Source organism: Watersipora subatra, chromosome 3 (assembly GCF_963576615.1).
Source record: "Watersipora subatra chromosome 3, tzWatSuba1.1, whole genome shotgun sequence".
NCBI lineage: Eukaryota > Metazoa > Bryozoa > Gymnolaemata > Cheilostomatida > Watersiporidae > Watersipora > Watersipora subatra.
Genome location: NC_088710.1, coordinates 2,635,500 through 2,659,692, shown reverse-complemented (window position 1 = coordinate 2,659,692; position 24,193 = coordinate 2,635,500). Strand labels below are relative to the sequence as shown.

Here is a 24,193-nt window from a genome sequence, read left to right as displayed (position 1 = left end):
TTGTTAGGATTCTAGGTGTATGATGTAAAAAAGGCTTCCTACAAATAGCCATGTAATTCTAAAACAAAAGTTTTAGAATTACTGAACACAATTATTTTCTTTAGATTAGTGCTTATCTTTAAAAATACTCTGTGGAATTAAAAAAAATGCATGATGGTCGACTTTTTGCACTTTGCCCTCTTATGCAACGAGAAAACAGTAAAAATACTCTGACACTCATTATTAAACATGACCTTGTCTGGTTATAAGCGGAGCTAAGTCTTGGCAAAAATATTTCTCATCACCTTTTAATGATTGCAGAAATTTTAGCGTAAACTTATGATATTTGAAGTGATGATGACAAGAATAGCTAGGCCATACTTAAGGCTATTTGCTAAGAGCTATATACAGAGGTCAGCAGTGTTGTGTGTCGACAGCGTGCACTATAAAGTGACTAGATTCAAGGTATATAAAAATAAAAAGTGTACAGCCTAGCCCAAGTGGCAATAATGACATTAATAATACACAACAATCCTAGTGATGCTTATAGTGACTTATTCACAGGTTGCAAGCAAGCGCGGAGCACAGGCTATGACAGGTAGGATCTACTTACTACTTTTTCCATTACTTCTATGAGTTTCAGTGCGAATTCTCACTACTGTTGTCTGTAAGACATCGCGATTAGTATATGGAAAGGGTTTGCCAGCAAAGACAGGTAGCTGCTGTCTAATAAGCAGCTGCCTTAAGATATGTTTAGCAATGCTCGCGGGACTCTATGGGCTCTTTGTCTGACTGCATTCACATGTCACTGACGTTCTATCGGTTGTTAGGGCGCTTTAAACTTCTTACAAAAAGGCAATGAAGTGCCGCATTGAATTGTGAATTCATGTGTACTGAGATTAACTGAACATTTTCCAATAGGCATTCTATAAGCTAAAGGTAATAGAATAATGCTAAAACTATAAATACCTTAACCCGGTTGCGACCCATAGCTGTCGGGAGAATGTGATGAATGATCTGAAGAGAATGCGGAGGACATGTCAAATGCTGCCAGAATTTGCTGTCTGCTTTAAGGAGTTGTAGACATTGAAACGTACATGGATGCGCTGTTACCATTGATCCAACAAGTGAATGATACTGAATATTAGTTGTCACTACATTCTAAAAACTAGACATTGCTCTTAACAGCTGGTGATTCTGTTAGCGAAAAAGAACTAATTGGGACATTCGCTAGGAGAAACCATTTTATCTTGTTAGCTATGATAGGAGTGCTAATTGAAAGGCAGGGCCAACTACCAACATTGTTGTTACTTTGGATTGTCAGGAGTTTCACTTTCTGATGCTAAGATTCTATACCAGAGGCTAGTGAGACGATTAACAGGAAAAGACAACTGTAAATAGACTTACTTACACACAGCGGTGACAATAGTGCAGTGCACTTTAAGATATCACAGCATGCGCTAAACTAAGTATAAATTACAATGACCATGAACAGAAAGGGCTTCAATGCCTGATAGAGCCACGAATGCAACACCGTAGGCTGTTGCATCACTTCATAAAAAGCGGTTAAAATGCAACATCTAATTTCAAGGTGCTTACGAAAGGGTATTAATATACATGACAAGCAAGTACATCATTAGTATGTTTATATGGAGCGGTTGCTTTAATATTCAGTATATTACAGCTGTCAGATAGTTCTTATCTCCTCTAATACTCCACACCATCAGAGCAACAACCTGTACTACATAGTGTTTTGATAGCAGGGGGTAGACAGGAAGTGATGAAACCAAGACTCAGAAATGATTAGAAAGTAAAAATACTGACAAAGCGTACACTAACTACAAGGTTGATATCAGCTAATCAAGTAGTTGCCCCTGATGGCTAGTGCTTTTTCGGCATATAATCTGGAGACATCGAGTCTTCTCACAACCCCTTACTTCTAGACCTACTGCTAGAGAGCTTTCACACTACAAAACCAACAGCTGGCCAAGACACATCACATATAATAATTCTTCTTATCAACAGATAAAATAGTAAGTATTCATTTGTTGTGAATGATTGTCTACAAGTTACCTGATGGTGGATCCCAAAGACATGACAATCAGCCAAAGGAATAAGCCAATGTAAATATTCCAGTTTTGCTATATTTCTAGCATAATAAATTATTGCATTCATTGCGAGACATGATTGTTGGGTAAGAGCTAATTTCGGTTTACACAAAATGTACACAACACTCAATGGACAACACAAAATCCTTAGCAGTTGCCACAAAATTAAACAACAATATATAAAAAACAAGAAGTATTATATGCCACAAGGAGCTATCACAAGCAGTATTCTATGCCACAAGAATCTATCACATCAATAAATAAATATATTAAAATAATCAATAGTAGTGAAATATAGGCTATAAGGTAGATGTGCACAATCAGTGAGGGTAATCTAACACTATGAAAAGTGTAGCATCCTTTTCCTTTACGAGATACGCAGTTTCCAGCTTCACATTGTTAACATTCTTCAGTTGACAAGCATAAAAAGAGCGAAAACAAACTATCTGTTTGATATTGTTTATAATCTGTACAATTTAAATCCTTTTTTAAATACAACTTGAAAACCTGAAGGATAATATAATGAAAACAAATGTGTAGACTGAGAGAATAGCTTCTGCTGATCGACTTCAGCGTTATTAATGCTGCCACCACACTAAACTTTAAACCTTCACACAGCAAGGCAACATCTAAGCACAATAATTTGCACACCCGTGCAAATTATTGCAACAGCTAGTCATTCTCCATAATATAGACTCTGTACAAGAATAAAACAAAACGAGGAAATAAATAATAACATAAAAATATGATAATCTTCTGACGCAAAGCTATTGACATGCAGGACAATAAATAAAACAATCCAAGACGCTGACCACACAAGCAACCTGATAGAACCAAAGAACAGGGAACTGCCTATTACGCAAAGCTGACAAGCTGGATTAGAATAAAACATTCTGTTAACAACGGATAAGAAGAAACAACAGGCTTTCCTTTACACATTATAAAATGCAAAAATAATAAATATGAATCTACACTGCATGAGAAGAAAGTACTTGCAATAGAAGATCGCGAGGAAGTGAAAATACAACAATGCTGGTCTCAGACAACGCAAGCTTTATAGCTGTCCTCCCTCATCCATCTCCTAGCCATGCTGGTCATATGAAGCTGGTCATTTGTCCTACCACAGGCTATCATCTTAAAACCTGATCTCTGCAACACCATACAAACTGTGAGTAGAAGCAACAGACAAAGCTGGTAGGACAGCAAGCTCCAAACAAATCCATAGTCAAGGGAAATAAGATTGTAAAACTATAACGTGTCACAAGTTTGCAGTAACTCATGAAATGAACTTAAGAACCAAGGCAAATTATGCGTACATTGTAAACAGCCGTAAACACTCAAACAAATGTGTGCAGAATGCTGATGCAGGGTGGTGCAAATGTGTAAATATTAAGTGAATAAACAAACTGGAGACTTCAGAGCCACTAATTTTAGCTAAAGTAAATCATAACAGTTGTAGACTAAAATACATAACAGAATAGTGTGATGAGAATTCGTTCAATGCACTAAATGCTGGTTCACACTATACTGCCATATCTCGGCGTTGATGCACAATACTTGGGCGATTGTCAATCATTTCGTTTTGATTTTTCGGGAAGAAACCGTTTTGTTTTGAGCGCTTGAATAAAATGCTAGTCATGCAGCAATGATCATAAATGGAAATAAATCACGTTACTCGCGACCACGAATTACTATCGCTAAAATGGTTCACCTTGCACAGACTTTTGTTGATGCTCAGCAAAATATCAGGAAAGTTTGACAGCTGGAAACTTTGCCGATGCATTCGCATTGTTTCGTCGACGCTATTGGTCACCAGTGTGCATAATCGACGATGAATGCCAAAAGGACCATGCCAACATATAGCGATATAGTGTGAACTAGGCTTAAGGAAATAGGATATCACTGATAAAGCAAAACTTACAGCGTTGCGTCTCTGTAACAATTGGAATGACGGATGACATGAGTAAAAATGAGTTATCATGAATGATACGAACTTGAGCAAGTGAGCATTGCACTAAAGCAACTGTCACCATTATTATACCTGTTTACCCTGTATTGAGAAAATAGACTTAAAAACACATCAAATATTCAACCAACCCTTGAAATGTCTGTGGGAGAAGGTTTCATGGTAACCGACGTAGATGGTGTTGCAAAACTCACAGACTGAGAAGGCATCGTTTTCTGCGATGAATATCGTCCTCTCTGCAAAATACAGTGTAATGAGAGTATCTATAAATAGTTGTCAAACCTCGATCACCACTACCAAGAATACTGTATACAACCCAATCGTACATACTTTCTGCGACCATACCTTGGGCGGTGAGTGTGTCAGAGCAATGGCAACAGGACTGGGTGACTGACACAAAGTCTCTTTCAGGATAGATGGCGGCGAAAACGATATACTGCCCTCACCAATCAATGATTTGCTCTGCCAAAACAACAACACAGTTTAGTCAAATTGTGAGCAGATAACTCCTTGTAACTAACAAAGCCAGTAAATACAATCAGAAGCATAGATTTACTACTGATACAATCTGGTACATTTGATCAATCTCAAAGTGCATAGTGGAAGAATGTGGTTTATGAATATGACTTACAGGAGTTTCTGGCTTGAAGCCCGGGGAGCCTTTTTGCGCTACTGCCTCGAGCTTTTTAGTAAGGTTCTGCTGGACAGAGCGGGCATCCCTAACGAGACGATAAGACCCGAATCGCCGACCTAGACTAGCCCTGAAGGCTGTTGCCCCTCCACCGGATAACGCACAGGATATATCCGTGTCCTTGGCAATTACATCTTGAAGGTCATCATGAATGTGCATGGGGGTGTGATGCTAAAACAAATACAAGTGGCTAAATTCTACAAATTTCCTTCAAGTAAAGCATAATTACAACTGGAAAGACAACAAGCGAGCCCCAGCGGGATATGACAAAAACATCCACAAAACGACAACTCACTTACTAACAACTTATCAATATAAATGAGCAATTGAGCTGCTAATGGACAAATCATACACAACTAGGTCCTGCTGGAAGGTACACATACCTCTGTACGAACTACTCCACTCTTCTTTTCAAGATTTGCAAGGGCATCTTTGAATGGTGTGGGTGTCTTAGGCCAAGTGATCGTGCTCTTACTACTGGGAGTGTTGAACATGTGCTTGTTATCTGGAGTTGTCGGCTCATATTTAGCATCAGGAGTTCGAGGTGTATGTGACACGAGTGGACTCAAAGACCTGTCTCTAAGACAGACTGGTGTTGAAGTGACAGTAGCGCAGTTACCCATACCACCCGGACTATTGAAAAACTACAATAAAAAAAACCTAACATAACTAGCCTTATCTAATCTGAACATTATTTTACAATTGCATTGATTCAGTTGAAAAGGAAATAAACTCCAATTATCAACCAAACACACAGTTGGTGGATGTACTATGTTGTGATTGAACGCTGCCATCTTCTTGGCTACACTAAAATCCTACATTTCAAGTAAAAGTTGACCGCCATTGGCAAACTGTATGTCATCACTTGCATGACTTGAAGACGACCAATGCTGATTACAATAACACTCGTCACCTTAGTAACAGCAAAAAAGCTAAGTGTCAGAGCACTTACACGAGAAGGAGAAAACGGTAAGTGTTTTACGGGCGTTTTCAGAGGTGTCAATAAGTTATGTATCACAGTATGCTTGGGCTCAGGGGGCTCCTGGTTGGTAATCGGAGGCGTAGTCGGGAAACTCATCTTAGGTTGACGATTTTCTTGATCGTTCCTTCGTCGCTTTCGTCTCAAAATGCTTGGCTGTTTGAGAACTTCCGAAGTGAGAGGTATTAATCCATCAAGCCTAGTAGCTGCTGTTGTTAATGAATTTTCATCAATTCGAGCATAATCTATAAACCAATCGAAGAGTTAAGTTGAACCCACATTTAGTAACTGAAGAAGTTAACCATCAAAACTATACAGATTTGTGATAGATTCAACAAATGTTTGAAATAATCACAGATGAAACGCAATAAGGTGAAAAGAAAGCTGTGACTGTTTGAATAAATATGATCAGTGACTTGTTCTACCCTTCGTTAATCCTGATCGAACTTCCTAGTGATGTATGATGACCAGGAAGTTAGTGTAATAGCAAGAATGAGTATCAAACTACAGCTATTTTTATTGACTAGCTTCTCTCTTGCAAACATGAAATAAAGATACGGTATAGTAATGAATGATGTATCACAAGGCAAAAATAACAAGTTTGGCATTATAAGAGTATACATAATGACCTCCTGGATAATTGTGCTTGCTATAACTACATATTAAAAGGCTATAATTATTGCTAAAGGTGCTGCGGAACACACTTCAGGCTGCATCAAGAGAACTAAACAGCTCTTTGGAGTTAGTCCATTTGAGCAACAATACTTTATAAGTTTATAGCCAATGCCTTACAGATAAATTGAACAATAACAATGGAAACATCTAGGATAAATCCTTTATGAAACTTAGCAGCAAAGACATCACTGTATTTTAATTACTGAAGACAAGTGAGGACTCAAGTATCTTCTCATAAGGATTTCATCAGCTGTATGTTTCACAATTTACTGAAGGAGAACCGATATTTTAATAATTAGAATCTTTGGTATTAAAACCTCAGTCTAAACAGGTCCCTCTTGTAAAGTAAGCAAAAACTTTTTATTGTTCTAGTTCCAAATTTGGACGTGCGTTTGAAGTGTATAACGAGAAAATCACTTCAATTATTGACAACTTCCTTTAAAATAAGTTTTTGATCAACCAACTAACAAGACTTACAATATAATTTTTTATCAGCAAAGCAGTAATGTACTAATTAACGATACAGTTTTAGGTTTAACCCAAGATTTACTGCAATACTGCAGATACGAGATTAAACTATGCATCCTTTGACAAGTTTTGCCACAGAAAAATTTAAACAGCGAATAAACATTCCCATTTACAATAAAACGCCTGAAAAGTTTAAAAATGTTTGAAAAGTTTAACACTGAACAATGAAAAAAAGGTAACAAGATTGATAATACGAGTGATAAGTAATAGATAAACCAGTGACAAGTAAAAGAGAAGTGAAATTATTTACACCATACCATGCCATTTACACCATACCATGCCTACCTGCTGGGCCACAATATAACCGGGAAAACTTGATAGGAGTGCAGCTTGATGAGCCTGAGAGAAGCTCATACGTTGTCATATGGCCGTATTTCTCGGAGCCATTCATCGCGGCATAAAAGTTAGTAGCATCATTGCTGGGAACTCGACGGCAGCAACCAGCAGGGTAGATGGTCTTATACTGAGGTTCCACAACTTCTATCTTTCGTGGGTACTGTAATAACCTTCCCTGAGAAAAATGGTAGAACAAAACGTTCGTCAAACGAGACATAGCTTGGAAGATTTAAAACAATAGGAACCCGATACAATAAAAAAGCAAAACAAACAAGGACGTTGTGCAATACAGTAAGCGAAGCACAGAGCTTATTGAAACAAAGACAGAAACGAAACTATAAAGCAAACTGGTAGTGAGCACTTTGGCAGCAAAAAACACAACTCATCACTAAACAGGTATTCTCAGAATTATAAAGTATAAGCACGATTTTGTCTTAATGAATAGCAGTTTTATCACTGATGATAAAAGCACACAAACCATGTTGCAGTATCTTTTTACATTAAACCAAATTGATTTAATATTGGATGAAACTAACCTGCGTTGGCAATGAATGAAATTTACTAGAGGCTGTTATAGAAATATTTCAGTTAATCACAAAATGTGTTGGTTTTGTCATTATCAATGCAGATCAACATGTTTGTTTCAAAACGATGATTTGGATACACAAAAACGTGCAGCCGTGATAAACGAGGGATCATGTATTAGAGTATTTAATCGCTGAATCAGCAGGTGTCCCAGAACAAAAGACACTATCTAACCTCATGCGCTGTGGTAACGCTCGTGCTTGCAGCTGGACCATATTTGGAAAATGGGACGGAAAGATATTCTGTTCTCCTTTGCAATGAGGATTCTCCATCATCAAACTTTCGACGATTCATTGATGAATTCCAATGATTTTTTATAGCACTGTCTGTCCTGTATCAGTGGTAGTGCAGCATTAGAACACGCTAGACGAGATGTAGTGCGACAATAAAACTGGACTACTGGACTGAGAGCAGCTAATCATACTAACTAGAGCGCTTCTTGCATGCTACACTTGCAGTTGTAAACACTTCGAAGAGAGTATGGCTAAAGAGTAGCAAGCTGAGAGAGTCAATGTTTCATTTTAAAAACTCTTATTAAGCAAATATAATCTTAAGGAATAGTGGCTCTATGGAAGGCTCTATGGAAGGCTCTATGGAAGGTCAGTAGACGTTCGTGAGATGGCAATACTAAGTAGACAAAGGCAAACTACTGAAATTAAATTCTAGTATTGCTTTAGTACGACACGTAAAATTATTAAAGGCTAATATTTTTAATTTAACTAGCGCAACCAACACTTTCTTAGAATTTTAGTAAGGTAATGGTGACTCGGTGAAACAATTAAAAAAACAGACTTTAAAATGGTTCTTGTGTAACCACATTGCATGCACATATCTTGGCAAAACATTAACTAGTAATTTTTTTATCTTATAATCTGTTTGCAAAATATTTATCTTAGTTCCCGTTAACAAATATCATAACTGAACACCATGAAGGCGCTGATTTGCACCTCTCAATATGACAGCGGTGCTGTCAGAGAAGATACATACAGAGTAATCATTCCCATTTGCTGGGTGAATCACAACAACAGCTGCAGGCTTATCAACTAGATTCTAGGGACCGGTCTACACTATTAAGCTAATCACAAAAAACTAAAAAGCTTCTCTCGAGCCTCACCTGCAATTGTAAACAATTAATTCAATAGCGTAACAAGCTTGCTTTTATTATTAATGCATTAGATTATGTGATGTATCAATAATAAACTACATCTCTCATAGCTTAATGCTTACTGCGAGGTCTTCTAACACATTCTTTTATCCGCCGACCAATATTTCAGAAGCAGCATCCGAAAAATCACAAAGCTATGCATAACTCACCTGCCAGGCAGGTATTTGGCTATCTCTGCCCACTTGTTGCCATGCCGCAGGTGCAGCTTGTAGATAAGGTTCTCCTCTTCCCGAGTCCAAGTAGACTTACTAACTGCCGGGTCCAGATGATTATGCCACCTTTGAAACACAGGTAAAGCTTACAAAACACAACGACAAAGCTGAAAATATATATCCGGTACATCAACTCCTACTTTATCTGAGGTCACAAATTCACAACCTTGGCTAATGCTAAATCTTTTCAGTAGACGATACAAAAATATTATACAGATAATATAAGCAGTGTTACCATAATGCGTGTACAAGTAGCTAGGATGACCTTCCTCTCTGACTGCTATGTTAGAGCATTATTTAAACTCTCATTGTTTACTATCAACTGTTGAAGTTGCCTCCCTCTGTCTGTACTCTATGCAAACGGACTGTTAAAATGCTGAATACACAATTCTTCGTACACCATAGAACCTCTACTTGCAAAATTATTTCATTCCGAATGTCATTTTGTAAGTAGCCAATTTCATGTAGGAATGGATTTTACCAAATAAATGTCCTAATCTGTACCAAGCCACAGCAAAATTCGGATATAATAATTGTATAGAATACAATATTTAAAACCTGCAGCAAATACATGCTAGAACTATTATATTACTACATAGTAAATACAAAAACGCACATAAAAAGAAGAACAAAGAAATAATGTATAAAAAGACTGAATGGTTTGTTTGTATACCATTGGCTGACTAGACGGAGCAAAACAGAAATCGCGGAAAGTGGGAGGATAGTGGTCAGAGGATATGAGTGTTGCATTGCTGCTGTGGTTTTGGTTTGCTCAAAATATGTGTTTTAAAAACGTAAGCAGAAAGGTTATTTAGATCAGCACAAACTGAAAAAAATTGTATCATTACAGATAAAGCACAGAACTTGAATTGCTAGAAACTGAAGTTGTCCTACTGTCTATGTGACAACGTCAAATTATACAACAGCGAGAAGAGGTAGCAAACGGCTGGGAGAAAATTGAATGTACAAAAATGATGACATACACTAGATTTAAAACATGCGCTGTAAATTATCAATGAACACCCACAACAAAATTGAAATTTCTCTCTATTTTGCTTTGTTCTTAATTTTTTGTTTTGCTTGTCAAACAAATAGATAAAAATACGAAAGACTCCTCGGTCTTTCGTAAGTCAGAGCAATATCTCTATGAAAAAACTTGGAAATTTCGTATTTCGTCGCACGTAAGTAGATGATATGTATGTGTATATAGCGAAAAATTAAAACAGCCTGTTTTATATTTCAAGTGCAACAAAAAATGAGATTTTTCATGGATTTGCTTTTAACCAGTGCTACTGATGAATAAACTGTTTTATTACAAACTTAGTCTTGATTAAAGTAACAATTTTTGTACAATACACAGACATGGCTGGCGTCACATCTCCCTTAATAACCTTCCCAAACATCTACCACTCAACATTACACTTACCTCTCTCTGCACTGCTTACCAGTCCGACCTGGCAATAACTTAGAGACCATAGACCACCTTTTAGTTCCATACCGCCGCACTAAATCGATAACAACATCGTCTTCCTAAAAGCATCCATAAAAGAAGCAGTGCCAATAATTAGGGTGTAGCTTTACATGAAATATCTACCATTGACAAACGAATAATACAGAAACTATGATGTAACTGCCAACCTTTTTGGACCAAGGGCCCTTAGTGTAGGCTGGAGCAAGTACTTGCTCCCACCTGTCGCGACACTGCACATCAGTTTTTCCTGAGAAATATAGAGCTATCCTGTCCCAGTCGACATCATTGTGCGCCACAACAAGCCGTCTTAGTCTGTCATCCTAAACATCAGAAGGAGCAAAATTCAAGAACAGCTGTCGTGCATTTATTATTCACTGGTTTCCTTAGTTATAGGCTTTAATATGTGAAAGATCAATGAAATATTAATATTCACACTACGACAATTTGTGGAAGGATGCCATAATGCCTATTTGTTGCATCACGGGTGGTGGACCGCTGACATCCCGATCGTCTGTAGCATTTAAAACTTCAATTTTTATTCAAAATTCAATGCTGAGGTGTGGCCAAGTAAGTGAAATCTTAAAAGTTTGCCATTGTTTATATCTATAAAAGGTGGAAATGGAAAAGTTTTGTATATGTGTTTATGCAATATTTAAACAGGTCATACTTGAGCGAAACAAAAAATTACAGAATAAAGTTTGCCAATTTTGAACTCGCAATAATAATGTAGTAGTGGTGGTATTGATAGACACCAGCAAGAAGCAGATTTCGATTCATCAATACATTTCTGGCGAATCACATATGATAACAATAAACCCACAACTACTGTTGTGTTAAAATGACATTTTTGATAAATAATAACCTAATCGTAACATTTTACAGAAAGCACATAAAGAAGAGAATGACAGAGAATAGGATGAGGTTCTGGGGGTTAACCGAGCGGACAGTCATCTCCATAACATTTATTCGCAGGTATTATTGATTGCACTATGGCTCATGAACAGGATTATAGCTTCACAAGGAATTTACTCCTGATTAAAAAATTGTCAGTCTCGTAATTTGTATTACAAAATAAATAGACTTTACTGAGGTCACACCTCCTAAAAGGCTGATTATGGAAACGCTCAGAAAACTGCAATTAAAACACCATCTTTTGTCATACCTCTGACTGTCATACAATGCTTGTTTTCTTTCTTTTGGAACTTACTAATTACCATTAATTACTCTGATGCCAACTCCCGCTAATTTTTATCAAAGCACACTCAGTTTATGTTTTACGAGTAAACAACTAGAGGACAATAGGGAGTAGAGCGTTACTCAGTAGTCCCTCAGGTACATAGAACTGCACTGACCGCATAAGAAACTCTTCTATTGAAATCTCAGCGTAACCTAACATCAATCACCTGCTATGCAAACACTAGCCAGGTCGCATTTTTCTGGTACGTAATAGTGTTTCAGAGCTAGCCTGATTAAGTAGCGATACTAGGCAAACAGACTTGAAATACTTGTGATTGCTCCATCTCAGCCTACATTTGTGGTGATGAGACAGGAAGCAGATAAACAATTGCAGCAGATGGCATTAATTAACAACAATCATTAAGGACTAGAAGAAACAAGCAAATTGCCTTCATATTGAGAAGGCATGCAATTTTCTGTAGTTAAATCTAGATAAGCATGACGACAAATCTTCGCATGACGACAAATTTTGTGTTGGCAAAACTTATGGAAACCAACCTCAACTTTAGACCAGGGTGGTGTCTCCACACCTTGCTCTGAATCCCCATCGCTGTCTGTCTCACTCATGGAGTTGTTGGACAGAGAACCACTACAAGTTACACCAAAACTGGGTTGCAATACTTTTTGGCACGCAACCTTTCACCTCATTTATTCACCAAAACTCTCTCCAATGCATTATAATTACAAGTTCCTAAAATGGACTCTCCCAGCATTCTATTGCAAAAGTTTGTAAACTGGCCCTAATAATATTCAGCAAAGACAAAACATTGAAGGTCAATGTTACAAAATTCTAAACAATGCAAGTAAGCCAAAGCTTTGCCAATATACAGTTGGGCTAAATTCTGTATTTACATATGCTACAAAATTCGTGTTGTGTGAAATGTTACTGGCAGCAACGAGTATTTATTACGGTTAGGCAGGTAACAGAGTTTCATGGAGTGCGCTACACCAGACGATAAATTCCATCACAAAATACAGTATCGATAGGAGTACGATCTTTGGCATATGCTAAAACCGATCCATCCCACTAGGTTCAATAATAAAAGCTTGTTCGTTATTGTAAAAAAGCTTATTGTGAAAGTGCACCACATTTGAACTTTTTCAACTATGACAAACCATAATTTAGATTCATTTTCCGACCAGCGATATGATAATATCATCACACAAAGAAGCAAACAAATCGGTTTAAGCATTTTTAATTTTAGGAAATTCCACGATCAAGATAAATTTCGACATTCTGATTTATGCGTTAATTTCCTCTCGAATAACTGCTGCACAAGGATTTCTACAGTTATTTTTTATTACCAAAATAGAAGTTATTACTCTAGTGACGGTCGTCTATTAGCGTTACGAAATTGACCGCAAGCCATTAGGCAAAATCCGATAAAGGTATTATATGTAAACTACAACTTACTTATTAAAAGAATTGCTTGTTCGCCTTGCATCAGTATAACTAGATACCAGTGCCATCACAACATGAATAAAAAGATAATGGCTAAAGTTTCAGACTAGCGAAATGCTAAAAAATATAAGACACGCTGCCATTGTTAAGCAGCGGTAATCGATGCCGTGACGCAAGCTCAAATAACGCGGTATAGCGTCACGTGAAATCTGGATGATTGGCTCGTTTACTTTATAAATACTGTACTATTGGCTAGTTTATCGGTAATTTAACCAACTAGAATCTGTGTATATAGTTGCTAAATTTGGTGCGGTACTACTCAGTTGTCTTAGCCTAAAAATAGAACGCCTTCCAACCTATTTATTGTAGTGGGCTGCTACTTTGAGCAAATTTTACTCAAAGACATCGACGCTCATTTTCTTTCTCTCACAACACATTTTGTTGATTCCAACAATGACGGAATATAAACTTGTCGTCGTTGGAGGTATAGTATACTAATCTATAGATAAAATTATTTATTACTCTGATTTGTTTTTTTACGTGTTAGATAAACATTTTTGGACACGTATCTTAGAGAGAGGTGCTTGGCGTTATAAATCAATCATTTATTTTTAAGTAATAGTTTTAGCGCTACATAGGTAGATAGAGAGTCATATTACATTATTTAAGTCTCTCTGTATTTCTACTCAGTACTCATCTTCCACAGAGTTTTAGCTTTGCTGATTTTTCGATGATAACCAGCTTTATTGACGATATTGTTTTGATTTTCAAAAACGTATCAGCCCGTTTTTGGAACTGAACCGCATTAAGTCATAACAAAACTCTGGTGCTTTTCTCATCACACCTTCATCAGTGACGGGCTAACTATATAATCTGGGCTCATTGATTTCCCTTGTCGTTTGTAATTTGTTGTGATTTTTAGCAAACGGTTTGTTTATACCTAATTTAGGATGCAACAAAGATTCTTGATTTGATTAGCAGTAATATTGCACATTTTTCCAAAATTAGGTTCGAGCATATATATACGTTGCTATGTTTTATCAAAATGCTAAGTTAATTTATATTTGGTCCATTGGCATAAGAATGATAGCTTAGTTTATACATTAGCCAGTTATATTTCTTAATACCAACTTACCATATTTTAGCTGGAGGTGTAGGAAAGAGTGCTCTCACCATTCAGTTGATCCAAAATCAGTAAGTCCCAGTCTCTCGTACTTATAAATTGGGCATGCAGGTGGCTGAAGGGTAATATGGTTTTTATTACATTTTTATTAACAATCATCATATTTCCCTGTCTGTAGGTTTGAAAACTCTATATTAAAGATGACAATACTTGTCCTTTTGTTAATATTGGTGTCTTTTTTGTTAATTGCATGCAGTAGCCTAGTCGTAATATGACCAAACAAATCCATTTTTACTAAAATAATTGACATAAGTGAAACATTCTGAATACATGAGACAAAAAAGAGCAATTTTAATCTTTTTTAGTGTTATCCCGTTAGACTATCTTCTATGACTGCGATCGTTAGCTGTGCACTGAAGCATAAGGATTGAAGCTTATATCATTGTCCGTATATGCAGTCATTTTTGTTTCTCAATGGCGCACCCAGCCAGTTTATGATTGACATTCTAGGATCCTGCTCATTGTTTCTGCATGATGGTAGTGTAGACGCCAATTATAGCTTCTGGCACTAGCATATTTAATGAATATTTGAGTACTTGTCTTTCATCAGTTACTATGAACGTTCTTATTTTCACACGCAGTATCTGTTTTGCTCGTTTGGTTGAGGCCACAGGAATGTGATGTAAAACGGGATTAATGGAGGAAAGAGTGAAAGGGCAGTTGTTCGATCAGTTGAGCTGCCCAGCCTTAATAACCTTTAGTCTCCGATAGCTAGTTGTGCTTCTCCAATGCTGACCTGCATAGACCTCTCCATTGTCATCGCACTATTTTTATTAATCCCCTTTGTTTGTTTATTACAGTTTCGTCGAAGAGTATGACCCAACAATTGGTGAGTTGTCTCATCATTTATTCTCGCAGACTCATGATTTACTTCTAGTCTTGTTGCGTGTCTGGATTCAATTGACACTGGGATATCAGAGGCTTGTTTATGTGATACTATTAACACCTCTGTCTGATGCGCCTTTGTCCTTGATTGTTACCAGATGCTTCAGTGTGCAGATTAGTGTTTAGCCTAAGGGAGTGGTGAGAGTCGCATTTGGTGAGACTGATTACGAACCCAACCTTATTTTAATCCAGTCGTATTCTAACAGGCATGTCGATAATTAAAGAATACAGATTATTGATATTGCTTATCAATTATTTACCACGTTATATTCGACTATCAGCAAGCCAGTGATGCTAGCTATTTCTATCATTTTTGATAAGACAGTCATCGAGTTGGTGCTTGAGAGGCTTTGGAACCAAATACTATTAGCGACCTGGCTGAAGTCGGAGAGTATCGCGTGTGAAGATTGGATGTAATTGGCTTAAAATTTTGGATGCGTTTATGCTAACTAACAAGCACACACAACTACAACATGTCGCAATTACTGCAGTGTTTTAGTAGAGGAATTCTTGAGACCATCCTGCTGTGTACTCACTGTTATCAAACAACAATGCTGAGGAATTCAAGTCTATCATGTATCTCTTTTTAGTAACATTTATCACTCCAGATTTGTGTTGTTTATATCAAACTTACTAGAATATTATGAAAATGTAGTCTACGAAATTTTCCATTTATCTGCACATAAATTGAAGAGTATCCCAAATTTTTCCTTGTCGAAACAATTGTACAAATACATGGACAACAATGTAACATTGATACAATAGTACATAGATGCATACATAGATAGTTGAATGTACAGTAAAGTAAAGACAATGTAAAGTAAAGTAAATGTAAAGTAAAGTAAATGTAAAGTAAAGTAAATGTAAAGTAAAAGACAATAAAAACAAATCCAATACCAATTTTGCCATTAATCAAAACATGAAACTGTTCCAGATGTCAATTTGACAGTAGCTACTACCGTACTACTGCAGCAAGAAAAGGATTTTCATTTTTCTTTCATCTCTTGAACCCAACTATTGGTTGTTATCTCTGTTTGCCGTAGCTAAGTGAGTTGATAAGCTAAAGCGTTATTTTGCAGAGGATTCCTACAGGAAGCAGGTTGTAATTGATGGAGAAACATGCTTACTAGACATACTAGATACTGCAGGACAGGAGGAATATAGGTAGGCCATCATTCCCTTATGCGCTGCCAATGCTGTTGTTTGACTATCTTCATTCTATCTCCATCTATGGTTCATCCTTGACCTTGATCAAGCCTGAGTCAATTCCTAGTTTGTATGGCTGCTAATGCCCAGACACAGCCTATTTGGTTAATCACTAGTGTTTTATACACAGAGGGATTCTATGGATTTCTATAGGTTCTTGTGTTAGTTAGCAAAAACAACAGACGCTCTCATAGCTGCCACTTCTAGTCAAGTGTCTCTGAGAATTCAATGCCCTCTGGTGTTATTAGGTTTTATAATTACACACACATACAATGACTGTCGCATGAGCGTATGTCTTAGCAAGGGGAGCAGCATGTCTTAGCAAGGGGAGCAGCTTGTCTTAGCAAGGGGAGCGGCGTGTCTTAGCAAGGGGAGCGGCGTGTCTTAGCAAGGGGAGCGGCTTGTCTTAGCAAGGGGAGCGGCGTGTCTTAGCAAGGGGAGCGGCGTGTCTTAGCAAGGGGAGCGCGTGTCTTAGCAAGGGGAGGTGGGGAAACGGAGTGAATGCCCAGTAGGCTGACCCCCTCACTTCTATCTCTTCAGGCCGTTCACCTGCTACATAACCATGCAAGCCATTTAGCAACCAAGCAGGCAGTGCCAATGCAGGTCAATTTAGCTGCTACTGATTCCCTCTCCCTATTGGCCAAGCTAACAGCACTTGTCTCCATCATTCCTTTGAACCACACGTTTCATTCGTGCTTCCCTTTGACAATTTTTATATATCTCTGTAGGCCAGGGGTCAGGAACCTTTCTGACAGAGAGCCACAAAACCCACATGTTTCAAAATTTATTTCTAGGAGGGCTATCTGTATATTTTAAATTTGGAAAAGATAAAATGGAAAAGGAAGACCAACAAATTGAGTATGTTTGGGCAATTTTAGAGTATAAGAAAACGGTATTTATTTTGAACAATAACGATATAATAAGGGTATTTATGAAAAGTATTTCTTACCGTTAATCCGACTTCTGATACTGCGTGCTTTTGCTGATAGCTTTGTAGTCCGGTTAATACGTGGTGAGGTTCAGCTTTATGCAGGTTTATAGGCTTCCATCTGTTAAACGGGGCCGCGGGTTTGTTTAATACTCTTCGTGTGTGAGGATGACTGCTCGCATGCATATGTAGAGCCAAACATGGTCAAAATGTACAGCGGAGTACAGAAAGCACTAGAAACTGTTTGCTGCGGGCGCTTCATCAAAAAGTTGTAAATGAAAATATATCTTCATTAAATTGACGATATTTTTTATTTTGTTTATTGTTACTGTAATTTCAGCGTTATTTTTATTATGCTAATTAAATTAGCAGCAAAATTATGATTATTTTTTCCACTGATTTATCAAAGAGCCAGATGAAATCATCAAAAAAGCCACATATGGCTCGAGAGTCATAGGTTCCCTACCTCTGCTGTGGGCTCTTTATGCAGCTGTTCTACGCTGCCCTATAATATAGAAGAGGAAATACATAGATGTATGTATTTTAGCAGTTGGTCCTCTTAAGCCGTGATAAAGTCATGTTATGGATAGATATATTCCTATAAATTAAAATTTGCATCTAATTCAATGTTGGTTAATCATGTCTTGTATTCATGTGATAGGAGGCCAGTCTTTTGCTCTGTCTCTTGCAATCAGTGTAAAGCTCTAACCTTAAAAATGTATCTTCTTTTGTCATAAATAAATTAACTATTCCCATCACAAGGTTTACTGATTGATACAGATCATAACAACTGGTCTAGTAAACTACTGGAACCTGTACAATAGTTGAATTTGTTGCTTTTCAAGAAAAATATTTTATGTGAACAACTAGTGAGAATTTTGGTAGCCAACTAGTTTGGAGATTGTATGAAAATACAGCTTGCAGGTACACCCTCCGAACTATAACTACAACCAGAGCAATGTAGTTGCCTGCAGCGTATTCCCCATGAGTATGTGTTTTACTCTTATCTGTCAAAAACAGTCAATTCGTATTATGCGCTGAAGTCGCGGTGCAGCTACATAACATATGTGAGCTCACAATACAACTAGTTGGTAGTAACTCAATTTTCTTAGACTTATTTCTCCAAATAACTCCTTCACGTGTTATTGGAGTCGTCTTACTGCGTGGTACTATAGCTTCTTTCTTTCTCTCACTAGCCATTCATCTCTACCTGCTCGTCCTAGCTCTCCCTCATCCGTGCAGTGTAATCCTGCTTATCGGAGTATTATTTACTACTGGCTGCTCTGACCTTGACTTCATCTAAAGATATAAACCAATGATGGAGTTCTAGATTTTGTTCTGTAGTAATGTATATCAGCGCATTAACTTTATTTATGGTCGACTTATGAACGCAGAGATATCACTAAACCTGAGCGTAAAATAGACATGCTTTACTGACTGACCGCTGGCAAAGTTTTTACTTTCTCCTGTGCGCTATATATATATATATTATATATCAAACATCACACCTCTATCGCTTTGTTCAAATTGACCTACAAGATCTTTTAGAGTCTAAAATTCTAAATCATTTGAAACGCCCATTATTCGTAGTGTAGATAGATCAGTCAACACCATATGGCTAAAGACCAATGTATATGCCAGCCTACTGGGGATACCTCAAACAATAGCTGCACGGGTTTAACAAGGTCTAACACAGGCTGGACAAAGGAGTGATCTGCTTTAGAACCTTATCTTGAGATTGCTGTAGATATTACAGCCAACACATTAGTGAAAGTTTTGAAAGTTACAAGAGTTATCTCCTTTCTGTTTGACTGTTTAATAAAATATAATCATAGTAAATAATGAGTTAGTTATTCATGCAAATGACCAAAACAGATGCACTCTGTGCGCTGTGTGGGAATGCTCAGCGCAATTCTAAATATCTGTTCCTTAAAAGAAATAACCTTTTCTGGTATTGTTATGGTTGGGATTTGTGGAACACTACCATGTTTTTTACCTCTTAATAAAGTTTTACAGTAAGTTATGCATTTAGGTTTGGTTTCTATGACGACAGTACACAACAATTATGATGAGCATGAACAGATGTTTCATGATATCATGCTGATAAACCAGTGGGCCATGTGAAGATTTATGTCTACCGTAAGTCCTCATGCTCAAGCCGCGCGGCTTGTGCTCAAAACCAGATGATTCACGAAAGAAAAAATAATCCTCCAACAAGCCGCGTATGCCCACAGACCGCGGCTAATGACCGAGGTTTTGTCGTCCTAGACCCCCTTCAGGAGCGAGAGTGTTGAGAAGGATTTCGTGATACCCAGTACTCTTGAATAAGAAAACAGGCTACATCAGTACATGTGAAAAGAATTTTCTTTTACTTCCAAGTTCGAATTAAAATTTCTAAACCCTTGCATCAACAACTTTTTGTCATGTCTCAGCTAAATTTTTATTGCGCTGTTAGTGAGCTTCACGTTTATGGAAATATGCGGTCAGGAATGAAACGGTTCTAATGACCTACGACTGTGGTGAGTTAAACATTAGCAATAAATTCTTCGCTAGTCTAAAGTATTCCATAAACATGACCCTGAAAATAAACGAGTAGGTCGCCAAAACCCCGTACATAAAATTGTATCATGACTGCGGTTCTATGGTTATAGCGCGGAACTGAGCAAAGACCGCATTTATCGAGAAGCCGCCCTAAGCCTTACGTAAGTTTTAAAAACTTGGATTTAGCCGCGGCTTATTACCTTGAACCAGAAGCCGCGCTCAACGACAAGCCGCGCGGCTTGAGCATGAGGACTTACGGTAGTTCACAAAAAGTAGGAATCTCCTACAACACCTAGGGCGGAAGGAAACATCAGTTTCATCTGGACTGTCACCTTTGTCGCCAAAGATTTTTGCATTTGTCTTACGACCCATCAACTCAGCCAATGATAATGCAAGCTACGCTCTACATAAGCCTGAACATCATTACTTTCGACCAGGATTCAACCAATAGCATTGCTTGCATTCCTTGTTCGTGACTAAAGCCTTCACAAATTCGTCTTTGTGGCTCAAACACATTTTGTTACATAGTTTTGTCTTGGTTTCCTATCCGAATTGTCCTCATGTTAACTAGATGTCATTGCTGCATAGCGATGAGATGGACATATATGGTTTCTTCCACAAACTTTTCTTCCAGTTGCTATTTGCTCTTGTTGTTAGCAGTCATGTATGTCTCAGCTCTAATTGCCTCCTAATCACCTGTTACCAATGGTCATGACAACTGCTCAATTCTTTCTTTCCTCCCAGCCAAAGAGATAATGACCTGTTGATGTATTTAATCAAGTGATTTGGGTTTTGATTTTAAAATCAAATGATCCTTTTGGTATGAGATGGAGTGAAACATGTTAGCTACGGCTAACCAAGTGTTTGAAATATTCAGACTCGACCATTGAAGTCTTTGAAGCATCGTAACAGTTAATTAACTTTATTACATTAACGGAAACCCTCCCAAGCTCTGCTGATTGAAGCTCTTTTATCGATTGCCTTGCACTGTTGTGGCAAGAAAGGAAAGAATGAAATACTTTGGCGATGGATGAAGTCATCTTCTACCCCCTTCCTAGTCTACTGCCCACCCAAGGGTAGAACTGTTTGGTCACCCATTACTTTTTTTACAGTGCGATGAGAGATCAGTATATGCGGACCGGAGAGGGTTTTCTTTGCGTCTTCGCTGTCAACAATGTCAAGTCATATAGCGACATCAATCTGTACAGAGAACAGGTGAGGTCTATTTGTATCTGGAAGTCGAACATATGTACCTGTATTCAGGCAGCGGTGTAAGTAGCTGCTATACATGCTGCTTTGTGGCCGAGCGCTACAGGTCAGTTTAATTATTCAGCGTGGGCTGTACAAAATGGTGTGTGGACTGTACAGAAGGGTGTGTGGAGTGTACAGAAGGGTGTGTGGACTGTACAGAAGTGTACGTGGACTGTACAGAAGGGTGCGTGGACTGTACAGAAGGATGCATGGACTGTACAAAACGTTGGGTGGGGAATGCTGTACAGAAGACTTCGTGGACTGGTAGCTAGATTTGCAGACTATGTAGCAGAAGGAATAGCTAGCGCTCTAAGTGAAACCACAGCTGCTAGAAAGTAGCCATGCTCAGTGAGGGAGATGTATATCACTTTTTGATGATTCATCGCTCTGTTGTCACCGTTTGGCCTGTAATTAATTAATCGCTTTCCCTCTGGCGGCTGCGATGATGTTCTTTGTCTTCCTACCTCGCCTGTGGCATCAACTGACTAATACTAAATCATCTTTGCCAGGATTCGCAGTGGCGATCACTGACCTCGGCCCCTCCACGAAACATTAACTGTTGTTGATAAGGCATGCCATCCGTGTCAGTTTATGTCGAACCCATCCTTCATTACGCTAAACTAACTTGTTGTATTTGATTGATTTGGGGCACCTTTTCGTTGAGTGATGAATCTGTAGGAAGCAGCACTAAAATCACTTGTTTCTGTCACAGCTTGACATTTCTCTACTCAAAATTTGCAAGTCTCGTAATTAATAGCTTTTTACTACATACTATATTTACATCTCAATTTACAAAGTTATCTCTCCTGATTGGCTGCTGTGATTGAGCTAAACATTCCTACAAAGCTACCTGTCGTTATCCTGTTGGTATGGGTCTTAATCTAGGAAACACCCAGCAACCATAAATCTGTGTATGGGGTGCGGTTAATTTATGTTTCATACGCTGACATCATATGCTGACATCATTGGCTCTTAGCTTTATCTAAAGTGTTATCAATTCATTTCGTGACGGGAGTTGACTGCCCTGGGGTTATCTCTGACTATTTATAACTTTTGGGGAACCAGCTTGTCTTCCTCACTGCAATGTAGTGCGATTGCAATACGGTATCACTTGCTTACTATATGAAGCCCTCCAGTTGTTATATGTTGGACAAGTGTTGTTAGATGCCTGAGAACTAGTCAATAGTTGTTAAAGAACATGGTTGAGGGTGTCTGGGCCCTCGCTATACCGTGTGTCTGATACACGCCGCGGTATTTATGGCTGGATGATGCGGTATGTCTGACTGATGCCACATGAGGTTTGGTACAATGTCTAAATGAATTTGTCTTAGGTGAAGAGCATTTGCCACCTGCTCCATTCAGCATCACTAGTCACATATGTGTTGTAGATTAAAAGAGTTAAAGACGCGGAGGAAGTACCCATGGTCTGTGAGTAGTCATTTATGATCTTACCTATCTAGTATTTGCTCCCTTTAACAAAGGAAGACTGTTATCTATTCTAACCACCGCATGGCATTGAGCTTCCAATTATCTCTAGTTGATTCAAGCTATTAGTTTATAATTGGGTTCAGGTATCTCACTCTTTATACCAGAACAGGAAACACGGGGCTGTAGGGTTTGGGGTTAACAGAGAAGATGCTAATTATGATAGACCAGTGATGTGTGTCACTCGTTCAGAGTTATCTTCTCCATGAACTCTGTCTAGTCATCCATCTGTTTTATTTCATTATTATTATCACGTGCTGGAACATCAGCACTTGTGGACTATTTTGAACTACTATATGGCGTCTGCTCACGAGTGACAGGTCTATTTTGGATGCATCCTATCCTGTTTGCAGGCATGATTTCTCATGATGAAGATATGATAGTAAGCGACTGCCTCGACTTATTCTTAATTGTTATCGCTTGCTTGTTCTCTGCCAGCTAGAGTTGGCTAATTTCTCATTGGTAAATCCGCTCAAGTTTTGCACCAGTAACTGATGAATTATTATTCCTTGACTGCATGGGAGTCGTTTATCCTTTTCAGTGGTAGGCAACAAAGTGGACTTACCTGCTAGGACTGTTGACTCAAAAGATGCTAACAATTTTGCCTCTAGTGTTTCCATTCCATATGTGGAAACTTCAGCTAAGACTAGGCAAGGAGTCGATGATGCTTTTTATGATCTCGTTAGAGAAATTCGCAAATATGTAAGTATATTATGACATCTGGGTATGCATATTTCAATGTTTTCCTTTTTTTGGTGTTAATCTCTCGTGTTAATATAAATCAATTACAGTTGTCTACCGGGTTAAATAGAAGATAATTCACAACATGTTATGATCGATTATTAAATATCGGTTGTCTGGGGTTGTCTATGCTGAAACATACAAGAATATGCATATAGCTCAAAAGTACAGGGCTTACAGTAGTTGGGATGTATGACATGTGAATTAGTAGGTGTGGCATGGGAATTAGGAGGTGTGACATGAGAATTACTAAGAGGACATGGGAATTAGTAGGTGTGACATTGAAATTAGTAGGTGTGACATGGGAATTAGTAGGAGGTGTGACATTGGAATTAGTAGAAGGTGTGATATGGGGATTAGTAGGTGTGACATGGGAATTAGTAGGAGTCATGTGTAAAATTTGCCAGCTTCACATGCACATAACTCCGAGATTTTAATTCATATTGTAAACCATTTAGATTTGCTTCCCTTTGTCTGCTCTCTATTCAATAGTGTATCTATCTTTAAATGCTGACAACATTGTATTTTCACTGTTGCCAACACAGCTTTTCATATAAACATCAGCAGAAAATATTTCTAAAATTAGGTATAATAACGATTCGTCCAGAACTGACTTGTTAGTAGTATTTGTGATGAATTT

The 24,193-nt window shown here is 37.9% G+C and overlaps 2 protein-coding genes across 3 annotated transcripts in view; one reads left to right on the top strand and one right to left on the bottom strand.

Annotated features, from left to right (window-relative positions):
- Nucleotides 1–3,079: 3,079 nt before the first annotated feature.
- Nucleotides 3,080–13,483, bottom strand: LOC137391151 (transcriptional activator Myb-like). 2 transcript variants are annotated; one of them, XM_068077519.1, is made up of 14 exons: nucleotides 13,346–13,483; nucleotides 12,430–12,520; nucleotides 10,863–11,015; nucleotides 10,651–10,754; nucleotides 9,162–9,290; nucleotides 8,022–8,178; nucleotides 7,212–7,437; nucleotides 5,697–5,968; nucleotides 5,128–5,388; nucleotides 4,685–4,915; nucleotides 4,399–4,515; nucleotides 4,185–4,289; nucleotides 4,009–4,020; nucleotides 3,080–3,236 (listed from the first exon to the last, which is right to left on the bottom strand). In XM_068077519.1, the coding sequence occupies exons 1-14, from the start codon at nucleotides 13,399–13,401 to the stop codon at nucleotides 3,126–3,128; spliced, it is 2,025 nt and encodes a 674-aa protein (XP_067933620.1). In that variant the 5' UTR covers nucleotides 13,402–13,483; the 3' UTR covers nucleotides 3,080–3,125. The 2 variants fall into 2 exon arrangements, with proteins under 2 accessions (XP_067933620.1, XP_067933621.1); XM_068077520.1 differs by lacking the exon at nucleotides 4,009–4,020.
- Nucleotides 13,484–13,672: 189 nt separating this feature from the next.
- The window catches only part of LOC137391481 (GTPase KRas-like), a 13,071-nt gene continuing 2,550 nt past the window's right edge, over nucleotides 13,673–24,193 (top strand). Inside the window, exons 1-7 of the mRNA XM_068077971.1 lie at nucleotides 13,673–13,817; nucleotides 14,479–14,527; nucleotides 15,317–15,345; nucleotides 16,481–16,565; nucleotides 21,189–21,291; nucleotides 22,716–22,755; nucleotides 23,354–23,514. Of these exons, the coding sequence (XP_067934072.1) occupies nucleotides 13,787–13,817; nucleotides 14,479–14,527; nucleotides 15,317–15,345; nucleotides 16,481–16,565; nucleotides 21,189–21,291; nucleotides 22,716–22,755; nucleotides 23,354–23,514 (498 nt within the window). The 5' untranslated portion in view covers nucleotides 13,673–13,786. The remainder of the gene's footprint in view (nucleotides 13,818–14,478; nucleotides 14,528–15,316; nucleotides 15,346–16,480; nucleotides 16,566–21,188; nucleotides 21,292–22,715; nucleotides 22,756–23,353; nucleotides 23,515–24,193) is intronic.

Bases quoted from the DNA above. Each gene is read 5' to 3' on its own strand.
- LOC137391151 (XM_068077519.1), bottom strand. From the start codon at position 13,401: ATGGCACTGGTATCTAGTTATACTGATGCAAGGCGAACAAGCAATTCT. The intron at 12,521-13,345 runs GTAAGTTGTAGT...TGTAACTTGTAG, and splicing joins ACAAGCAATTCTTTTAATAA to TGGTTCTCTGTCCAACAACT. The intron at 10,755-10,862 runs GTTGGCAGTTAC...GGATGCTTTTAG, and splicing joins AGGGCCCTTGGTCCAAAAAG to GAAGACGATGTTGTTATCGA.